General features: G+C 35.1%; 1 protein-coding gene across 1 annotated transcript in view; it reads right to left on the bottom strand.

The window, feature by feature from the left end:
- Positions 1 to 213: 213 nt before the first annotated feature.
- Positions 214 to 24,561, bottom strand: part of LOC123686156 (SKI family transcriptional corepressor 1 homolog-B) — a 56,026-nt gene continuing 31,678 nt past the window's right edge. The window contains exons 5-7 of the mRNA XM_045626157.1: positions 21,806 to 21,808; positions 2,082 to 2,253; positions 214 to 465 (exon numbers count right to left, since the gene is read on the bottom strand). Coding sequence (XP_045482113.1) covers positions 332 to 465; positions 2,082 to 2,253; positions 21,806 to 21,808 — 309 coding nt within the window. The 3' untranslated portion in view covers positions 214 to 331. The remainder of the gene's footprint in view (positions 466 to 2,081; positions 2,254 to 21,805; positions 21,809 to 24,561) is intronic.

Raw genomic sequence — 24,561 nt, 5'->3', positions numbered from 1 at the left:
ATTTCATCTTATCTTCAACTTCTTTCATCTCGTAAATCTGTGACTTTTCAATAAACTTATTCAGTTTATGGAACCGGTGAAGTCCAATGTTGGCTTTGTTACCGGGTCCTTTACACGTACAGCACATCTAATTTTCTCTAAAAAAATCCTTCCCGATGATAGTACAGAATTGCTACATAATGAATGTATTTGTATCTTTCAATGAGTTTGATTATGTTCGCTAATGAAAGATGTTATTCAAAGGTAATATTTAAATGTAATAACCGAAGTTGTTCTTTAACAACGCATTGCACCTTAAGTTACTCCTCAATCAAAATTTAATAAAATCAATTTATGTTATTTTGACAGTGGGTTCATTCGACTGGTATAACTGACTAATGTTATTCTGATCGTAGCATTTCGTACAATCTAAATTATTCTTGACGTCAATTGCTGAAGCGTGGGTGCTCCTTGATAGAGATGTTTCTGAAAAAAAAAATTACTTTTATAAATTGCAGGTTTCATATCAGCAGAATTGTAAGTATAACTTCTTTATATTGTATTGCTATGTTAGTTATAGAATCAGTGATAAATAGAAAAAAGCATTGGAAATTCTTCAAAGGAGCATAAAATAGGTTAAAACAATAGATCGAAGCGAATCATAGTATATTCTAAAACAAGTTGCAGAATGGACACCTATTCCAACATGAATGCGAAATTCGAGTTTTCGAACGCATGAGTGTTGGAATTGACTTCTGCAAAGAGTATTAGACGATATTTTCTCTATTTCAGTCAAGTTTTATGAATTATTTTCGAAATTCAATGAAAAATTCAGATCAAATATCCTAGTGACATTTGCATTGTAACTTGGCAGTTGGTTTTACTGTTACGAAAATTGACAGATTACGGAATTTGAATTCGAATCCGCGGATTTTGACATAATTTGTATTAGGCATTAAATTTGTGAATTTTGTCTGACAAAATCGATTTAACATCAACACAATCAAGAGAAATTGCGAATAATGTCGCAAATCACTTCACTGAATCCAAATTATATTACTCTGACAATTGACGTGTTTTGAATTTTGATAATATTGGAAGTCCATGTAGACAACCACAAAACGAAGAATATAACTGAAAACAATGCTGTAATGAGTTAATTACAGCACTGTTTTCAGAATTATACGTGATGAACTCATTACATTACGATACTGAAATAGAGAAAACCAATTTCAAACACTTGTTCTGATATCAACATTAGTATTAGCCCTGAATTCTTTTTTGTGTTTTTAATCATCTCAAGATTGTTGCCACAAAATTTTGTTTGAAGAATATAAACCGTAACGCAAAGCCTTACACAGGTTTTTAATATGATTTGTTTCTGTTTTTTCCACAAACCAACAATAAAAAATTCGGGTGGAATATCGAAAAATCGAAAAAAAAATTAATTTTCATGTCGATTTCCCGTAATGTTATAAAAAGATATAACCTTGTTTAGCTCTCTATTTCACCTCACACTTCATCTACTTTACAAGTTAAATAAATTGCAGTTTCAATTCATAAACTGTACCAATTCTGTTAAAATTCTATTTCAGCTTTAACGGATTATCCTTCCAAATCCATTCATTGATGAAACCTTTGAACCCCAAAAGTACCTCAACGTTTCCGTTTTGTAGTTAACATGGCGGTCTGGTTTGTCAGCTAACATTCGAACGTATTCATTAAACGAATTTATGGTAATTAACAAGCTGTAATCAAATCGTATAGTCTCTATATAATGAATAAGGCTCCAAATCAATTGCTTCTTCAATTGCCATAGCAACATACCGCTTAAGCCCCATTCAGATTTAAATCCGAAGTCAGTGAAGATTTAGTTCGTGTTTGGGATGTACAGGTTTGAATAATTAATCTTCAAGCACCTCTTAAGCAGCCTACTATGACGGCAGAAGTGCTTTTTGTCCCGATGCACGACCTGCGCAATGCTAAAATCAAATGCGAGCGAAATATTCAACAAGCGATACGATAACAATTTCAAAGTCGCGTAGTATGAATTTGGAATATTCACTGGCGCCATCTACTTCTCAATTAAAAGAATTATATACCTGGGGATCCTAAAGCGAAATGCCGCTGGACATCTTGACGATAGAGGAAATTGGTTCTTTCAGATCCATCGAATGAAAGTCTGGATAAATTCCATATTCTGTGAGAGAAACTTGCCAGTTCTTCTCTAGGTGTAGATGACAAGTCTTTCACCAAATCAGCATTCATTGGTGGCTGATGGGATATATCCTGTAACATATTCAAAGTGAAGACATGGAACAAAAATAATAACAGCTAAGGGACAACAGAGATTAGACTATGGATAATATTCTTGACAGGCAAATTGAAAAGTCCCCGGTCCACCATAGTAAATCTGGCGATCTGGCGAATATGGTGGATGAAGAAGCCCAATTCATGCACTTTTGCCAATGTTTCCATTGATTTGTGACACGGCGCATTGTCTTGATAAAACAGCACATCTTTTTTCTTCAAAAGGGGCCGTTTTTTACCTATTTCATCCTTCAAACGATCCGATAACGCTATATAATAATCGCTGTTGATGGTCTGGACCTTTTGAAGAAAACCAATGAATATTATACCTTGCACTTCCCAGAATACTGATGCCATATCCCTGCCAGCTGACTGTTGTGTTTTTCCTCGCTTTGGATTCAGTTCATCGTGTGCAGTCCACTCAGCTGACTGTCGATTGGACTCCGGAGTGAAATGATGGAGCCATGTTTCATCCATTGTCACATATCGACCCCAAATTTCAGGTTTATTGCACTTAAACAGCTTCAAAGACTGCTCAGAATCATTATCACGTTGTTGCTTTTGATCGCGCGGCACCCACTTTGCACACAGCTTTCTCATGTACAAATATTCGTGAATGATATGATGAACACTTTCAGATGATATCTTCACAATGTCTGCTATCTCGATCAACTTCACTTTAGGTGTTTCAATATCATTTTGTGAACTTTTTTGATTTTTTCGTCGATGACAGCCTCTTTTGAGAGTCCACTGCATTCGCCGTCTACGGTGCTCATTTCACCATGTTTGAACTTAGCATACCAATCAATGATGGTTGATTTTCTTGGTGCAGACCCCGGAAACTCGTCATCAAGCCAAGATTTTGCTTCAACTGTATTTTTTCTCTTCAGAAAGCAATTATCAGCACACGAAATTCTTTTTTTTCCATCTATTTTCAAATAACAAAAATAGCTTCACTCACAACGCGATATCTCACAAATTAATGGTCGGAAAGCTGTACACTTTTGACACTTATCGTTTGAAGATTGGTACTTACTAATTCAATACTAGCCCCGCCATCTGTGCATCAGACCGGGGACTTCTCAATTGGCCTAATAATAGTTGAGAATTCATGAAAATCTTTTAGCTGCAACAGTTGAAGACAATAAAACAGATTCCATGTATTGCGATTATGTTCTATCCGTCAATTTTAACTTACGCTATATTCTAATGAATTCATTACTACCTAATTATTATACAGGACGAACCCGATAGCCCATAGGTCTTGAGGAAGGAAAATTCTCCCGATTTTTCCATTAGTCTTAGTAGATAGGCTTTACACGTGCCTTGTTCTATAAAATCCAACTTTCTCTTATAGAATGTCACCCAAGGGGCACAGGAAGAATTATTTACATCAAGTTTCGAAGCAATCATTTCGGAGAATTCCTATTTTTCTAGATCCTGGTTTTTAAAAGAAAACTTTTCTGGTTTTTATACCCAAGGAATACTAATGAACTGATTACTCTTAAATCGAATGTTGAAGGAATTCGAGGACTTTCGATTCCATGTTTTCAATGGTTAACTTCATTTCACTTTAGGTAATTACTTCTCAAGCATTCAGCAAATACTGTTTGGAGATATTTGTATGATATTGTGTATCGAGTTGTTTCAACTAGATGGTTCAATTTTCAATGTTTTTTATTCCAATTCTCTTACGCTTCCGAGAGACCTCTCTGAAGCTTAGAGTACAAGTTACAAGAACTGGTTGTGTTCAGTTGTGTAGGCTTTGTTACTGTGTCCCATAGCCACGTCAGACGCAGACTTTTTTACCCAACAACGGCTGGACGGTCTTCATATTCAGTTAATGTCTTATACGGCCCGTAGCTTCGTTTTGAAAACACTGAGAAATATACACTATAATCTATTATTTTCACTTACAAGTCAAAATATGCTCCGGTCAAATTTGATAATTTCAGGAATTCATGACATTGAAACTATGGGTGTGAGTTTGGACTTTGAATTATTGAAATTAACAACCCTACAAGAAAATTAAAATCAGGTATTAGGCCAATTGAAAAGTGCCAGGCCTAATGCGAAGATGGAGGTGCTAGTATCAAATCCATATGATTTTTAGTTAGAACCAACCGATATCAAACGATACGTGTCAAAATTTGACAGCATTCCGACCATTAGTTTGTGAGATATTGCGTTGTGAGTGTAGCTACTTTTGTTATTTTAAAAAAAATAAAACAAAACGTGTGCTGATAAAATATTGCTTTTTGAAGGAAAAAATACAGTTGAAGCAAAATCTTGGCTTGATGAAAAGTTTCCGGGGTCTGCACCAGGAGAATCAACCATCATTGATTGGTATGCTTAGTTCAAACGTGGTGAAATGAACACCGAAGACGGCGAACGCAGTGAACGCCCAAAAGAGTCTGTCACCGATGAAAAAATCAAAAAAAATTCACAAAATAATTTTGAATGACCGTAAAGTGAAGTTGATCGAGATAGCAGACATTGTGAAGGTATCATCTGAACATGTACATCATACCATTCACGAATATTTGCACATGAGAAAGCTGTGTGCAAAATGGGTGCCGCGCGAACTCACAATCGATCAAAAGCAACAACGTGTTAATGTTTCTGAGCAGTGTTTGAAGATGTTTAAGTGCAATAAACCTGAATTTTTGAGTCGATATGTGACAATGGATGAAAGATGGCTCCATTATTTCACTCCGGAGTCCGATCGACAGTCAGCTGAGTGGACTGCACATGATGAACTGAAATCAAAGCGAGGAACAACACAACAGTCAGCTGGCAAGGTTATGACATCAGTATTCTGATCTCCATTTGAAGAAAAAAAGGTGCTGTTTCATCAAGACCATGCGCCTTGTCACAAATCAATGAAAACAATGGCAACATTGCTTCGAATTGCAGCCACTTTTTCCTGTTCTCAGACCTTAAAAAAATCCTCGCTGGAAAGAAATTTAGCACCAATGAAGAAGTAATCGCCGAAACTGGGGCATATTATGAAGCGAAAAACCAATCGTCCCACAAAAATGGTATCGAAAAGTTGGAAGATCGCTATAATCGCTGTATCGACCTCGAAGGCAACCATGTTGAATAATAAAATCGAATTTTGCAAAAAAAAAAAGTGTTTTACTAAGGTAGGCCGGAGACTTTTCAATTGGCCTGTTATTGTTTTTGTCTAGCAATAGTTTCTGAAAGATTAATTATTTAAGTGTGTTTTAATTCTTTCTCTTGGAAATTTATGGCTCATAATCTCGAGCTAGGAGGAACAATGAGATAAAGCAACCGATTTTTGAATTAAGAATCATAAAATTAACGATCAAAATTTCCGAGCAATGCTCTGGATGATGGACGGACTGATTTTTTCAATCGATTTTTGCATAATACATATTCCAAACCGTAAACTGTTAAACTGTCAGAGTCGTCAGGCTAAACAATTTTTTCACAAACGATTCCAAAAGTTTATTATTGAAAATAATGGGGCAAGATGAAGAAAAGGTATAAGTTATCTATTTGTTTTTTCGAACAGTGTGATCGTTTTCATATTAGACCCATAGTTGAAAATGGTCTCATCTTGAATTTTGATACAATTAAAAATGTGATCGCTTTCCTCCGATGACGGATAAGGCACGAACAGAAGAAGAAGAATGACGTCGATTAACATTAGATATGAAAAATGCAACAAAAACATAGAAATTTCAAAAACCGACATTCAATATAATAATAATAATATATAATAATATTTATTTGCTCACAAGGAAATCCTAACATGTACGAATATTTGTCATCAAAAATTTACATTGCTTGTCAATAAAAAAATCTTGAACCATTAATGAATAGTATTGATAGTCAATTAATAAATAAAAACATCATAATATGTAACCACAAATTTTCACAAAATATCGCAATATTAAGAAATACACATATGAACAAAAATGATTCAATAATACATTGAGTCATTCAAGAAATCGCTCAACATGTATACTGTTTGATCCAATAGTAAAGCTGGGATCAATTTTTCGTAATGATCTGGAAGTTTGTTAAAAAGTTTTAGAGATGTATGGTTCGGACCTTGTTGGGACTTCTTCAGTCTTGCAGAAGGGATAGCAAATTTATTTTTCTCGCGTGAATCATATTCGTGACTATTTGAATTTTTCAGAAACTTATCACGGTGTTGTTGGACGTAATGGACTAGTTTAGTGATGTTGATAATACTATATTTGACACGATAGAATCAAAATATAGAGCAAAACTGATAAATCAGTGAAAAAATTTTGAAAATCCATCAATAAATGACTGAGAAATAGATTATTTAAATTTACGTATTTTAGCGCGGAACGTCTTTGATCTCCGACTCGTCTGTGACGTCACGCCACTTGCCTGTGATCGCTACACCATAAATTACGTTTAAATACTTAGCCGCGCCAAGGCTCTCGCGCCGTTTGTAGTTGTACAGTGTAGTTTTAACTCGAGCTTTGTTTTTATCTCACCATAATGGAATAAGGCTTCGTGAAAGGACATTTATTTTTACTCAATAACTTATTTCAAACCAACTTACACCTTAGTATTTTTATTATCAGAAATAGACAGCTAGTACTGATAGGTACATCAAAATGATCTTCACACACATATGAAGTAGTTTTAGGTCCAATTAAGTTACGCCTCATTAATTTGCACCAATTCTTCCTTTGATTCATGTCATTTGGTACATGAAAAAACAATTTATGAGGTTTTTAATTGTGCTTGCACACATAGGTACAATACAATATTTGTAGGATTTTTGTTTATTTCAGCCATCGTGTAACGAACAAAACACGACACGAGCGGCACAAGTGATTGTACACCAATGAATTCGTAAGCACTCTGCGAATACCAGTCGCCTCGTGTAAGTGGCGTGACGTCACACACTAGACTATGAAATTATTTTTCCAAGCGCAACTTCAAAGTCCCATAACTTTTTCATTTCTAGAGATATTTCAATGATTCTTCCACATTTTTGTTTCATTTTACTTAAATTTTTAGAATTGATCCTTAACAAAAAAATGAAAACTAGTCCATTGACGTAAGTAAGAATAAAGTCTGCCGTTATAGTCAAAATTATCTCTCTCTTGAATACCTCTCTACAACTGTCTGTATTTTTCATTTGATATTCATCGAGATGAATTCTCCAAACAATGGAAGACATCAAAGTGAGAGTTCCACCCTATAGATCGTATAATGGATTCAAATGCCGCAAAAACTAAACCAGTTCAGGCAGGAACACCTCCCCTAGCTCTGAGTAAAACGCAATCCCTAGACATTCAACTCGCTTGTTATATTATTTAACTAGAAACGGCTTAATAGTGTCCTACGAAACATTTGCAAATGTCAACTGGTGACCTTTTTTCAGCACCGAGATCCCCACGAAAATTAAAGTAGCTGTTAGTCGAGCCTGAAATTAAATGAAACTCATGCACCGCTGATCTGGATCGATTTTATCGGTATCTATCGTGGAAGATTATTTCAACTTAGAATTTCAGCAACACAGTCTATAATTAAATATGATATCGAATAAATTTCAATTGATGAAGGTTATCGAATTCATTAAAATGTAAAATATACAAGGTGTTCGGAAAAATGTGGGAAATCTCTCGGATTCAGATAAAACATAAAAAAATAAGATGACAAGTACCCATCATTTTTTTCCTAGCGGCCCTCTCTACGAAGGTGAAATCTTAACTACCAGAACAGTCAATCAAGTAAAATCAGGTTACCATAAATATCCACTTAGTAAGCTGTAATGAATAAATAACTTAAAAGTTTCAGTACTCACAATTTACCGAATCTGTAGAATAAATTAATAAAAATTCGATAAACCGGTATAATCAATAATCAAAAAAGTAGGACTACAAGAAACACCCTGCATTCCGGAAAAAAATCGTTCGCGGGTCCATATTTTTTAATGATCTAATTTAGGAACACTCTGTATATTAGGCCAATTGAAAAGTCCCCGGTCTGAAGCACAGATCGCGGTGCTAGTATTAAATCATAATGATTTCTAGATAAAACCAACCTTCAAATGTGTCAAATTTTGACAACAATCCGACCATTAGTTTGTGATATATTGCGTTGTAAGTTTGAGGTCAATTTTGATTGACTCAAGTGGGCGGAAGAGTTTTGTCCTAGAGAAATGCTTTCTCACACCACCATATTATAAGTTTGTGTTATCACTAAGATTCAATGATTCCTCAACCCAGTAGTGGCAGGGTTTGAACCTGCTACTATAAGCACGAATTGGGTTAAGTAGTGGGTGTATCTCTCTAGGCTATTTTCGTGCTCAAAGTGAAGCCACTTTTGTTATTTGAAAAAAAAGTAAAAAAAAGAATTTCGTGTGCTGATCAAATATTGCTTTTTGGAGAGAAAAAATACAGTCGAAGCAAAATCTTAGCCTAATAAAGAGTTTCCGGGGTGTGCACCAGGAAAATCAACCATCATTGATTGGTATGCTAAGTTTGAACGTAATGAACTGAGCACCGAAAACGGCGAACGCAGTGAACGCTCAAAAGAGGCTGTCACCGATGGAAAAATCAAAAAAGTTTACAATATAATTTTGAATGACCGTGAAGTGAAGTTGATCGAGATAGCAGACATCATGAATATATCATCTGAACGTGAACATTATATCATTCACGAATATATGTACATGAGAAAACTGTGTGCAAAATGGGTGCCGCGGAGCTCACAATCGATCAAAAGCAACGTGTTAATGATTCTGAGCAGTGTTTGAAGCTGTTTGAGTGCGATAAACCTGAATTTTTGCGTCGATATATGTGACAATGGATGAAAATTGGCTCCATCATTTCACTCCGGAGTCAAATCAACAGTCAGCTGAGTGGACTGCACACGATGAACCGAATCCAAACCGAGGATAAACACAGCACAGCTGGCACGGTTATGACATCAGTATTCTGAGATGCGCAAGGTATAATATTCATTAGTTACCTCCAAAACGGCCAGACTATCAACAGCGAATATAATATAGCGTTATTGGGTCGTTCAAAGGATGAAACCGTTAAAAAACGGCTCAAAAGTACTGTTTCATCAAGACAATGCCCCGTGTCACAAATCAATGAAAACAATGGCAAATTTGCATGAATTGGACTTCGAATTGCTTCTGCATGCACCGTATTCGCAGATCTGGCCTCCAGCAACTTTTTCCTGTTCTCAGACCTCAAAAGAATCCTCGCTGGAAATAAATTCAACACCAAAAATGGAATCGAAAAGTTGGAAGATCGCTATAATCACTGTATCACCCTCGAAGAGAACTATGTTGAATTATAAAATCGACTTTTGCCAAAAAAATGTGTTTTCCTATGGTAGACCGGGGACTTTTCACTTTGCCTGTTAGGTATGAGGAAGGGTTCAGAATTTTTATCATCTTACGATGTTGTCGTCATTCTCAGTCGTAATGGATCCATATTCAAATCGTTTTCAGTGAAAGATTTCCAAAAATTTCGAAAATAAGCTATAATTATCTATAAGTATATAATTTTATAGGTTAAACCTACGACATTGAAGATTTAGGGGTAACATATCTTTAAGGAAGCTGATTTTTTCATATATTTCTAGTCGGACCAACAGAGTATTCATAACAGTTTAAATTTTAGAGTAAGATACGCAATTGTCGGAATATTTAGCCAATACGATGTTTTTTCTTCAATACCACATGAAAGGACAACAAAAACAATTCACTACAACAAATTGCAGCTGTAATAAAATCTAGGAAACACGGGAAACTTGAACAATTACCATTCTTTATTTTGATTTCGTCAACCAGCGCATATTCTTCAATAATTCATGCTATCTGTCACGTAAATCGATACCATATAAACGTAGTTAACATAAGGGTGTCTCCCATTCAAATCAATGGCTGTATGCGTGAAATTCTTTTATGATAAGAGCTCGGCTCGAATTTTATCTACTGACTTCACCATGTCCCTCGAGGGGTTGAGTCAGTCAATTAAATTGTGGAAACAGTAGGTGGTAGATCCGCATCACGCCTTATGTTCCAAATTGGAAAAGAATTATTCATATCTGCCATATCGGTCGATGACATATGATACAATGAAAAACACTTGGTGAAAAAATTACTGGCATTCTGGTTATCTTCATTCAATACTCTAAACGTTTTTCCTTTCGTTATTTCCTTCTTTTTAAATATGTTTTAATCATACAATTTTTCTTCACAAACAATCAATCAAAAATCGAGTTTTTTTGATTTTGCTTTTTCTTCTCTACATATGATACCAAGAAAAATACTTCGTAAAAAAACTACTGACATCCTAGGTAGCTTCCTTCAATAATATGAACGTTTTTTTTTTAATTTCCTTTCTTCTCCAAGATGTTTTAATTATTTCAATCCTTTTTGCAAACAATCAACCAAACACCAAGTCATTTTGCCTTGTCTTATCGTGTAAATAATTGTTTCAACTTTTGCCACCGTCTTCAATACTTATGGATTACTAATTATCTTTTATTATTTCATGCTTTCTGTTATTCTTGATGAAATTCCAGAACCCTCTATTGGTGTATAATATTCGCTACAAATCATTCATTTCAAATATTCTTCACTCCTACAATCACTGAATTACTTTTAATTTTTTCTCTTTTCTTCTGAATGTTCATAATTTAGGTATCACCTATAAGGCCAAATGAAAAGTCCCCGTTCTTATGCACAGATGGCAGAGCTAGTATTAAATCCGTATGATTTTAGGTTAGTTCCAACGATAGGTGTCAAAATTTAACAGCAGTCCGACCATTAGTTTGTGAGATATCGCGTTGTAAGTGTAGCTACTTTTGTTATTTGAAAACAGATGGAAAAAAAAAGGATTTCGTGTGCTGATAAAATATTGCATTTCGAAGGGAAAAAATATAGTTCAAGCAGAATCTTGGCTTGATGAAGAGTTTCCGGGCTCTGCACCAGGAGAATCAACCATCATTGATTGGTATGTTGAGTAAAAAGTAAGCGAAATAATTTTGAATGATCTTAAAGTGAAGTTGATCGAGATAGCAGACATTGTGAAGATATCATCTGAACGTGTACATTATATCATTCACCAATATTTGTACATGAAAAAGCTGTGTGCAAAATTGGTGCCGCGCGAGCTAACAATCGATCAAAGGCAACAACATGTTATTGATTCTGAGCAGTGTTGGAAGTTGTTTAAGTGCAATAAACCTGAATTGTTGCGTCGATATGTGACAATGGATGAAACATGGCTCAATCATTTCACTCCAGAGCAATCGACAGTCAACTGAGTGGTCTGCACACGATGAACCGAATCCAAAGCGAGGAAAACATAACAGTCAGTTGGCAGGGATATGGCATCAGTATTCTGGGATGCGCAAAGAATAATTTTCATTGATTACCTCCAAAAGGACCAGACCATCAACAGTGATTATTATATAGCGTTATTATCAAGGATGAAACCTTCAAAAAACGGCCTCATTTGAAGAAAAACAAAGTGCTGTCTCATCGAGACAATGTGCCTTGACATAAATCAATGAAAACAATGGCAAAATTGCATGAATTGGGCTTCGTATTCGCCAGATCTGACCCCTAGCGACTTTTTCCTGTTCTCAAACCTCAAAAGAATTCTCGCTGGGAAGAAATTTAGCGCCAATGAAGGAGTAATCGCCGAAACTGATGCCTATTCTGAAGCGAAAGACGAATTGTACTACAAAAATGGTATCAAAATGTTGGAAGATCGCTATAATCGCTGTATCGCCCTCGAAGGCAACTATGTTGAATAATAAAATCGAATTTTGCCAAAAAAATATGTTTTAATATGGTAGACCGGCGACTTTTCAATTGGCCTGTCATAATTGGGTAAAATAAGGTCTTTAGGGGAAAATGGAGCAAAAATATATTCATTTGCCACATTATAACTGTAAAAAATCTTTTATTTTTCAGAAAGACTTCCAAGTGCCGAGAAGCGGATACGTAGAATTTATTTCTGGTACTTCATTTCGATAAGAATCTTTCATATACCTTTGATGAACATAAAACTTCTGAGAATTTCTCAGTATACCTATAGAAACTAACGATTTAATGTTAGTCATTATCCTTACGTAGACTTTTCCTGCAAAGTTTATTGTGTATGTTACTGTGATGTTTTGAAAATATTCTAAAAGAAATAACTCAAGAGAGATCCAACCCAATTGATCCGCTAGTAGATACGCCAATTAATAATTCAAAAGACCAGATCCGAGGGATGATCATTGATTGAATAGAGGAAGCATGTTCGGTAGATATTTTTCGTCTTGCCAGCGGCACAGTCAGGAACTGAGAGCCATGTTAATTCAAAACTGCCATTGTCTAAACTCAGTTCGGTCCTTTTAAATATTCATACGCCTATAGAAACGTTGTAATTTTAATCTATTGTCGTATTAAACAAACGCTAAATCTCATTGTGCCATCCAGTTCATTATAATCGCTTTTCATTTACTCGTAAGAACTATATAATCATCCCCCTGTGTTTACACTCTTCACGGCTATCGGCTTAGGCAGGTGGATCTACCCTTGGATTCAGTGGAAAATGTACAGAACATCCTATGTTGGAATTAATAATTTCTGATGGATGGGGCACACCCCTAACAGGAAAGCAAAGACAATAAACTGCTTCTCTTATTTTTTTCCTGACTGTGGATAGGTTCTTCTTCATATTGGAAATGTAGTTTTCAAGAATTTCGAAAAAAAGCAGCATTTTTCGGGAACTGTTGGAGGCGGACAGGTCTGTAATCGTCTTCAAAATACGATTAAACTTTCCATCAACGATATTTCTCCAAATTTTTCGGGTAATTCAAATTCCTCACAGTTTTCAGGATATTAAGTTATTGGAGACCTCAGAACTAATATGGGTTTATGTTTTTTTCTAAAAGCGCTCTAAAGCTCTTGACTTCACGTCAGTGCTTTTCTCAATTTTTATTTCGATATCCTTCTTGAATTCCATAAGGTCAACGGCGTAGAAATGAGGGTACTGGGAGCAGTTGAACACCCTTCCCCCAAGATTTGGAGAAATTAAAATTTCAGAATTCTCGCAAAGACGAAAAACGAAATTTTTTTCATAAAATGAATCAATAAATATTTTACTTTCCTCTGAAATCGACACTGAAAACAAGGCTGTAATAAGTTCATTACAGCACTGTTTTTAGTACTGTAATGAACTCATTACGATACTGAAATAGAGAAAAATGTTTCTCCAACACTTCAATGTTTGGTAATCATACTTTCTGATGCTCAACTCGAATGGAGCAGTAAACATTCAACTTATATCTGCGTCTCCTTATACCAATTGAGAATTAATTCAATCTGAAGTGTTCCAGTAGCGAAGGATATGTTGTTCATTTCGACCCTCCAAGTCTGGAAACTCCCTTAATTAAACACGGGTAAATACAACATATTATCACTCTTCAAGGTTCATTTAGTATTCATTGGATGAGTTTAGCGCTCGACGCAACAAAGATTTTTTTACCTTCTCGAGATTCGCTAAACACTGAACTTCTAGATAGCCTCTATTTTCTTGATGTAACTCGAATTCGACACTTTTCGAATGGAACTGAATAATTTGAAGGCTAAAATAAGGGAATTTCGGCCCGCGTCATGGAATTGAAGCGACGAAACAGGGATTTTTGATGGCCTCCTTCGGAGAACGACGGAAACATAATCTTATACTCAAAGTGGATGCTACGCCAGCTTAACAGAAAGCAACGAGACGGAAGAATTTTTCCATTATTTCGAAATAATGGTAAATCTGAATGTCCAAAATTGTTTCTCCGCGCTGTGATTTCATTAGGTTTACATTTCAACTGATATGTGGGTAATATTAAACTTAAGATGTCATAGCTTAACCCCTGACGGCATACTGTAGCAAATTTGAAACATATCCTTTGCAGCAATTTTCGAAAAGTTGAATTAGATCAAAAGCGTAAACGCATTATGTTCCATATTCGGCACACTCGCTTCTTGGCGTTTTTGCCGCCATCTGATGGCTTACACCTGTTTTGGTGGTCGAAAAACATTGAAAATAGGATTTGAGTCAAACAAAAAATATTCATTATACAGTAGGTAATTCTCATTTCGATTCCTGTGAAGAAATACCTTCCACCTTTCTCGTTTTTTTTAATGAAAGTCATTTGTTTACTTGTGCCATATTCGGAACAGTTCGCAATAAAGGCTTAAATCGCCAAATTTCATTTTTCCATTTCCTGGATATAATGTGCTGCACTAGTTGGATATTGTGAAGAAGAACAATTTTAACCCAAAAATCTAGTGGCTAGTTTTCCACTGCAGGCACAATTGGATTGAAAAAATCCTTTCTCACAGATACCTGACCCAGAAATACGTTGAGAAAATATAAGACATTTTTCTGAATGGTACGAAGATTGACAGAGATGAATATCCCGATTGCAAATCAAAGTCACAAGTGAAGAATGCAATGTTACATTATGTTTCAACAAGGACCGAAATTGTTTTCGACGTTTTCACTTGAAATGAAAATATGTAATGTCTTTTATTTCACTGGATTACAACCCATTTCTAATAAACTTATATGAACAAGTAAAATGTTTTAGTTTCCTCAAACGCGTGTTATGCCATATTTGGCACATATTATAATTTCAACTTTTTTCGTGGAAAATTCGAGGCAGGAATTTTTCGAACATTTTTATAGATATATACATACCTAATTCACAATATATAAATAAATTCAGAAAAAATGGCCCGGAAACGAGTTAATTCTATGACACTCAAAGAACATACCCCATTTTTGTAAACCTCTTTATAATTTACAAGTTTTTATTGAGTTACATGACTATTATTCCCTTTCAAAAAGTCTAAAATTCATTGGCGGAGTGTTTCTTATTCTCATTCATTATTTACATTCTCACATCAGTTGCTTACTTTTTGTAGTAACTATTGATTGGTATATAATCCAGTGCATTCAAAACACCTGTGTATTTCGATAGGTTAATAAGATTCTATGTTAAAGTTACCATTGTTTTAATTGTTGTAATATAATTTTTAGAGTCTTGGAGAAGATCCCCATTAGTGTCTAGTCTATCCTGAATTGCAAGGGCATTATTTTTCTCGGAATAAATTGATCAATGGTATTGGAGATAATGATCTTATCAAAATAAATCAGGTAAGCTTTCCTTAAAAAGGACAATTTGTCGCTGCACCAAAATATCAGTCGTTCCTAATCGTCTGATCTGCAAAGACCCTTTAGTGGGACAGCTACCACAACAAAATATGTTACGTAAACAGGGATGTAACCAAGGGAACCGTATCATTGTAAACTCCCTGTGCACTCGGAAAAGTTAGCTTTTCCCCTTCCCATTACCGTTCAACTCATAAGGGATTAGGGATAATAATATGGTAGCACTTGTGTAGCAGATCATACTTACTTTTAAACGCATGAGAGCATTGCATTGATTATTTTCAGATTAACAGGAACGATTTTAATGGGACAAATCGAGGAGATCTAGAAAGATTTCAATGGGACAGATCAAAATAATCTAGATCCCTCGTTTGTTGAATAAGGATAATAGCAACGAAGAGAAAATAGAACCAAGTGTTAATCATTTCGTAAACATGCATTTATCCGACTTATATTCTATTGATTCATGAATTGGACAAATAGAAAACTGTCGAAATAAATATGAAGTCCTTCTGACATTTTGTATTTCGATTCAACAATTTGATTAATCGATATTGTATCGAAGGTATCACGTTTTTACCATAAATCATAAAGTTCATACCATTCTTTCAATTGAAATGATTACATGGATCACAAAAATACTGGCAGTTGGGCTATTAGTTCATTATTTCAGAAATTATAAGTCACAAACTGAAATTTTCAAAATAAAAATGAATAAATTTCTCGAGGCTGCCTCAACTCCTGGACCCAAGATACGGACTTGAATTCTCATCATATTTCATATCAGAGTTCGATCTTTGAAAACCGTTTTTAGTTGAGGGGTCTGTGACAAATATTTTAGGATTTTTATATAAAGATTCAAATTTTACTGGTTTTTTTTTCAAAATTTTGAGTTCAGTTTCCTCTCAAACTTTGAGGTCTATGAAAAATCGGTAGCAATCCCTACTTGGCAAAATTGCATTATCGCCCGAAACTTTTATATTGAAAAATTTCATTCGAATTTGCAATACTTCGACTTTAAAAAATTGAAGAAAAGTGAAAGTTCCTTCATGGTGACTTCATACCATTCTTTTAATTGATATAGTGACGTAGATCAAGAAAAAATAATGACAGTTGGACGATTAGTCCATTATTTCGGAAATTATTATAGATTATAAATTTTAATTTTCCAAAAAAATAATTCATAATTTTCTCGAGGCTCCAGAACTCCTAGAGGCAAGATACGAAGTTGACACCTCAACATGTTTCAGATCAGAGTTCGATTTATAAAAAACCACGCATTGAAGGGTTATTTTCAAAAAGTAATTTTCACTTTTTATTAAAAAAAAATAATATAATTCGATATCAACCGGAATTAAGGATAATCATAATCATAGAGAATCATTGAAATCGTGAAGTCATGGGAAGTCATCGGGAAGTAATGGGAAGTCGTTGGTCAGTCATTGTACAGACTTGGGCCGATTTGGGGTATCTGTTCGCCCCTCGCTTTCGACCTAAGTCGATATATCAGCAACTGTTTGAAGATTCAAGCGGAATTTATTGAAAAATTACACGAATTTGAAGAAGCGACTCAAGTTCTGTCCAATTTTTTGTTCATGTCCTGAATATTTAACTGTGGAAATAAAAACTAGAATAACGAAAAACTCTCGAACAGTCGTTAAACAACTGAAACGCTGAAATTGAAACTTGCGTGTTGAATTCAAAGTCGAAAGAGAATTCTTGAAATTGAAAAAGTAATGTGATACACCATTAGTTGCGCCGATAATACAATAAATACACATTCCAAGTTAAATGAGTTCTTATTCCTAAGGGTGGGTATGTCAGACGAGTAAATGTGTCCCTCCGGTAACATCGTAACAGTCGATACCGAGGCTGATTTTGTACATGATTGCTTTTTTATATCGCCAAACAAGACACGTACTCCTGTACAGTCGCAAAATAACAGCTCAATTCCAAGACAACTTGAATGTTTGTCTTGGGTCGTTGATCCTTAATATCAAGACATCAAATTTCATAATGGTGATATAGACTCTGCACTGAAAGTTCAGGGTTTGAGTATTCTAGCCCCATTTATGACATTCCCTGGTCCCTGCTGCAATAGAATTAGAATAGTTCTACTGCATTTTCTTTGCATATATATTTTTTTTGTCGTCTTGGACCAATATTTTCAATATTTTGGTAGGAAAAAATTGAACTGATGAATATTCGAGAATATCTGGCCAAAAAAAATATGAAAAGATGAAGAAAACACCAAAAACTAAGGGAGCTAAAGATATATGACCTTCAAAGGCAACTAGTCAAGCCTCATGCATGCATGCATTATTTTTAACCGAATAGTTTTTGAGTTTTGAATATTTGAATGTTTTATTCGAATTATATTCGTATTTATTATACGATTCCTTCAAAAGTCATAAAAAAGGAAATAATAAACCATGATGTGACATTCACGGGTTTTTCAGTTGAATATTTCAAAATAACGGGTGTTTTTTTTCGAGGTATATAACTTTGAGTTAGCATTACTGTTCAAGATGGCGTCCGATTTAATAGTTGTCAAGTGATTTATTCTCAGTTTGGTTTGGCAATTCATCATGAATCAAGTGAGATTATGAAGTAAGGCGTAGATTCGTCAAATGGGCCCAAAATGAGATTGCCGTTGTTCCCGATTTTCATAAGTGAATTTTGTTTAGCGATGGAGCGCACTTCTGGTTGAATGGCTACGTCAACAAACAAAACTGTCGCATTTGGAGTGAAGCTAATCCTAAAGTGTATGTCGAAACACCGTTACATCCAGAAAAACTGACTGTTTGGTGCGCTTTATGAGCTGGTGGAATCATTGGTCCGTACTTCTTCAAAAACGATGATGGCCAGAACGTTGCAGTCAATGGTGATCGGTATAGAGCCATGATTACTAACTTTTTCATTCCTGAATTGAACAACCATGATATCCAGGAGCTGTGGTTCCAACAAGACGGCGCAACATGTCACACAGCTTGTGCCACAATCGATTTATTGAAAGACACGTTTGGTGACCGTATAATTTCACGTTTTGGACCTGTGAATTGACAACCAAGATCTTGAACACCGCTAGACTATTTTCTGTGGGGCTATGTCATTGGTCTATGCGGATAAGCCACAAACCCTTGACCATTTGGAAGACAACATTCGCCGTGTTATTGCCGATATACGGCCACAAATGTTGGAAAAAGTAATCGAAAATTGGACGTCCAAATTGGACTACATCCGAGCCAGCCGTGGCGGTCATATGCCAGAAATCATATTTAAAATCTAATGCCACAAGATTATCTTGGGAATAAATAAAATTTATGTCAATCGAATAATCCATCGTTATTTTATTGCAATTTAAACTTCTATAGCTCTAAAAAAACACCCTTTAGAAATGTTCTATAGACATGTTCTTCTTTTCCCTTCTGATTGGTGCATTTACATAGAAAAGCCCAGCACCGGTCTAATCCAAACATGATGAATTCGACATAATGCGAATACTAAAACTATAATTATCAATTAGACCGAATCTATATTGAACGGAATTGATCATTATCATAATCTCCTACTGCTGTCCAACAGAAATTATTATTCTAATCAATAGAGACCCAACTTGAATTATCCAGAATCAATTGTTAACAATGAACATGGTATTTCTATAGTATAAAATGAAAGTATACTAATGAAATTGTTCAGTTTTCGATTCTATTATTCGAATTGAATGGCAATTATTAAAATAGTAAGTATTAAATGGTCCAACATGGATATCTATTTGTGGTATCAGTTATGAAAGTAACAATGTGGCCAGTTATCAGTAGCATCAATTATTCAATAACTTCAGACCTGCGATTTTATCTGTATGCTTTCAAAACACGACTTTGTAGGCTTCATTACCTTCGTATAGAGATCGTGCTATGATTTTATTTTACGATCCTATCATACAATAGCTTATTTCATACAGATTTTGGTGCATTATTTTCTGTTGAAGTCCTTCAATTATCCATTCATTTTTTAAATGTTTCAGGTAGATGATATCGTCGTTTATATCAAATGACAAGCTTTATCGCTGAATCGAAAAAACTCATAGTTACGGTAGACATCAGGTTAAAATAATAAAACAGGGTAATTTTCCCCATTTTAAACTCCTACTCAGGAGCAGAAAAAACACAAAAACATTTGATTTTGATCCAAACGTTCACATGATTCTTGGTTCATGAATTTCAAGAAAAAAAGAGTGATAAAATTAACAGGGAGAAGGTGGAAATGGAATGAAAAATACGGCATTTTTCCTTAGTCGAGTGTCAACACAGATTTCACCTCAAAGAAATGGAAGAACCTATCTGATTTAATCAATTGGAGTATGTGGTGTCAATCTTGATATTATATTTACGCTCTGTCATATGCGAAGTCAAATATTTATCGGGAATATATACCTACAGAATTACAGATATTCAAATAAATTATTCAAATGCAATTTTGAAAAACACAAGCCTCCTCAAATATTTACTTTTAATCTTTCTGAAAGGTTGCTTCAACGTGGTAAGCACCAGAACGCCTCTTGTATTAGATTACATTTGATTAAAAAGACCTGCGCTTTAAATGAGGGAAGGGTGACTTCAACACACCTTCTAGGGCCTTCAGTTTGTTCAAGAGCTATATTTACAACCGGGCATTGTTAATATCGGTCGATCGAACACACCCATAAAATATAATATCTTAATCACATTGACCACTTTAGTTAATCGTCCATCACTTGTGCTCAACGGAACTGTTAAGTAATAAAACAAATATATTATCCCATTAACTCATCTACTCATAATAGCAAATTCCAGAGATGTATGGAATAGGTAATTGCTCTGAAAACAATAGACGTATATTCAAAATGAATGACAATATTGGTATAAAGAGGTTCCAACATTTTTGAGCGCACTCGATTATTCCGTTACAATGTCTATAATTTTCGAGTTTTGGGTCTAGAATGGTCTTGAGAGGGAACACCACTACGTGGCTGCTAAGCTCAAAACGAAATTAGAGATATTTCTTCTTACAAATCAACGATTTTTATGGAGTTTTCACATATTTTCTATAAACAATAAGAATCTAGAAAGTAAATATTTTTAATTTGCGAATGAACAAAAAATGTTTCGGTAACTTTTCGTTTTTCGCTGAAGAATAGATGATAAGTATAATGTACAGGGTGGGCAAATAAGCGAGGTAAGCGGCTATATCTCAGGATCCACTCATCGTAGAGACTTGCGGTAAAAAATTTTACCACTAAAGTGTACAAGAGAACACACTGGAAATTGTTTTGAAGTTCATATCTCTACCGCTAGGGGGCGTAATAGCTACCGCCGAGTAGAAAAATGAATTTTACTCGAAAATGTTTCATATGAAGTTGAAGAAAAAATATCATCACTGTAATCCTTGGAAAATTCTCTACCTTTTTGAATTGTCACTTTCGATTTTACGACATCAAATAAGGGTAAGTGAAAGGGAGAAATCTGACTGATTGAAACGCCTGTAACTTCAGTTTGGCTCAACATTTTCGAGCAAATTAGATCTCGTCTGAAAGATAATATCTTGTTGATTGAGGACAAAATATAGTCATGATGAATTTGTTTTTGCTGCTTTCGATAGGGGGCGCTAAGTCAGAAGTTCATTGTTTTGTTCATTTTACTCCGAAATTTCAAATGTAATGATAGGATTTTCTCAACAGAAACAGAAGTTCCATCAAATTTGCATGAAAAAACCTGAAGGTCGCAAAGCGATAATTTCTGGCGTTCTGGAGTTATGGCCGAAAGAAGATATTCTTCAACTGATGCACTGAGAAAAATCAAATTGTGTTTTAAGAACTGACATAAACGGAAATCCCATCAAATTTGTATGAAAAAACCAAAAGGTCGCAAAGCGATAGCTTCAGGCGTTCTGCAGTTATGAACGAAAAAAAATATTCTTCAACTGATGCACTGAAAAACTAAATTGTGTCTTTTTTCGGCCATAACTCCAGAACGCCTGAAGCGCCATAACTCCAGAACGCTTTTCGAACTTTTGGTTTTTTCATACAAATTTGATGGAATTTCTGTTTCTGTTAGAATTTACTTCGTGAAACTTTTGTAGAAAACATTTTTTTGTACCTCTTCTAGTAACAAAGTTAAAGGGGGGTCAAATTATGGTGAAAAACCCGGTCCAACTTCGTACACCGTACAAATTTTGGTCAGAGGATAAATGAATGGATACCAAACTTGGACCGATACGCGGAAAGGCACTTGGTGGTAATCCCTCTTAACATCCACAAATTCAATTATGACCGTCTGGCCGACAATATTCGAACAGAAGAACTCAGAAACTCAAAATTATCAGTATTTGTTGAAATTTTCCGGGTAAGTTCATTAATAGGCAAATATTCCGCAAAGATGTCTGTTCGAAATTTTGTTTTTTGTCATTTTCGAAACTGCACAGGTCTCGAGAAATATTGGAACAGTAAAATATTGCCGTGATTACAAATCCGATCGAGTTGAAATTTTTCACGTATACAGGGTGTGCCGGGAGTAACTGTACATACTTTCACCAGAGGTATTGTAGGACTAGTCGAGTGCGGATTGACTGCAAAAAATTTATTTCTGCCTTTCCTCAGAAACCTACAGGGTGAGTTTGCCTATTCATGGAGATAATGGAACCATCATCAGAACCAAACTTATCGAAGGGATGTTTAAATGAGAAATAATGAGCCCGGTCCTGGAATATTGAAATAATTAATATCTCTCTGACTCGACCTCGGCATGTGTCAATTACATCCCAAGTTTCAATAAATTTCGCCTGTATGTTTAGTTCTGATGATGGCTCAATTATTCCCATGAATATGCAAACTCAACCAAGAAAATTCTTGGGAAAGGTAGAAATCAATTTTTTGCAGTCAATCCGTACTCACCTAGGCCTTCTACCTCTGGTTAAAGTATGTACAGTTACTCCTGGGATGCCCTGTATAAAGAAAAACAAATGACGCATGAATGAACAAGCGCTCACGTCACGTCAGGGCTTTGCTCATTATTGCTCAATATAATCAATTAAAGGAAATCATTTTTATTTATTTCAAAGACAAAATGCAATCAATCCAAAACATAACACCACAACCTTATGGTCTATTGGAGAAGATAGGTACGTTTCTTCAATTTTTCCTTGGGTTTCTGATGGAATGAAGATTGTTGAACTGTTAGAGACTCATGCTTAGATATTTATAGTCAATTAACTAAAAATTCAGAAATTTGTAGATACGTCCGATTGTTGAAAAATCGATGATATATAGTAATCTAATTTTTTTTCTTCACTGGTCAGGTCTTCAGTCGATCTATTTTCAAGGATTCTTTAAATGATTCCAAAGTATTTTTCAGCTTATTCTGCTTCTACTTACTTGAGGCCGATATTCTCACAGAAGATGATTATTCTATACAGCATGGTGATATATTGTAGATTTGAATAGAGTTTCATTGCGCAGGTCTATTGTAACCCCCTCCCCAATAGAGCTGTTCTCGCTATTACTTGTTGTATTTTACAGCTCCAGTCAAGGGCGTAGAAATGGAGGGCGGCATACTGGGAGTAATGACTCCCCCCAAGATTTGCAAAATATAAAATTTCAGAATTCTCCCAAAGGCGAAAAACGAAAATTTTTCCATAATATGAAGCAATGATTTTTTCACTTTTCTTTAAAATCGACACGGCAGAAAAATATCGGATGAGTCATTTCTGCTTCGAACTTCGTTATCAAACCTTTCTTTCTCACATTTCATTTCCCCGAGAAAAAAAAAAGATCAACGCCCTTGCCTTCCTGAGGCGGCAACACTCTTTAATTTGTAATCCAGTAAGGAGGAGTAGTATATTCTTGCTAAGATCCAAATAATTCTTAGATCTCGCAATATTACAGTTTTGAAAAAGTTTTTGGAATGATCCAACCCAGATAGATTGCACCAGAGTGTATCTGTTTTGGTTTTTTCCTTCTCCTAAAACATTTACTGATATCACAGAAAGATTTTAAGCCAATGTTTGGCCCCTTTCTTGGCAAATGTTTCTCTTCATTTCCTTCAATTCCCGAGTGACTGGAAACCCAGAATAAACTGACCTTGTTATTCTTGCCTATTTCGTAGAGTTTTCTATGGAATCGAGTGTATGTATGTATACTTGGAATGAATTATGATAAATGGTACGAGTTGCTGTATAAGATCGATCTTTTTAGCTCTAATATCACATTCTTCAATTCTACAGCAGAAAATAGCGATATTTGGAATTCTTCGAAAACTATTATCGTAAGTAATAGCACAAGTGCATCAAAATTACCGATTATTTTGCATGACAGCGTGTTGTCATAAAAACTGCATGAGTTCATTTTCATTTTTGGAGAAAGAGCCCGACACCGAAGGTGGAGGGCTCTTTCTCCAAAAATGAAAATGACCGAATACAGTTTTTCAATTTTTTTTTCATTTTGATGCACGAGTCTAATTCGGGGGAATATTTCCCTCCTGTCAAAAATTCTATGTATATGGAGAACAATTATCGAAAATTACAGCGATAATTGCATTGTAGGAAGCGAAACAGCATTGCGATAATTGTTCTGTTCATAGATGCATAGTTTCTATGCATCTTACACAGTTCGCAGTGACGGCTCGTGCCCTCGAGATGTGGGTCGGCCACACTCCGGAAAATTACGAACGTATATATCAAATTTATTAAAATTCATTAGTTCCAAAAAATGAAGTGATGAAATGTCTTTAAACCAGAATTTCACAAAAAAGCCGTTTCATTGAGGAATTATCCGTGAGCTGAATTTCGGAATCTATTTTACGTTTTCGACGTCTAGCACTCGGTGGCATTACTTCTGGGAGTTTTTCTACTTCTGAATATAAGCGAATGAAATACTCATCTTCTGTGCGAAATTTTTTCAGAGTCGATAATAAAGAAGTGATTCTGGCGTTGCAATAAGTTATATCTGATAACTTAAATTAAAAGAGTGGAGAATGAACAAAAATTCGAAATCATTCAACATTTTCCTCAGACCGGTAGCTTCACGTATTGT

The sequence above is a fragment of the Harmonia axyridis genome, chromosome X (assembly GCF_914767665.1).
Source record: "Harmonia axyridis chromosome X, icHarAxyr1.1, whole genome shotgun sequence".
In the NCBI taxonomy this organism is placed as follows: domain Eukaryota; kingdom Metazoa; phylum Arthropoda; class Insecta; order Coleoptera; family Coccinellidae; genus Harmonia; species Harmonia axyridis.
Note: the sequence above shows the minus strand (reverse complement) of the source record. Positions and strands in the feature narration are given on the sequence as shown.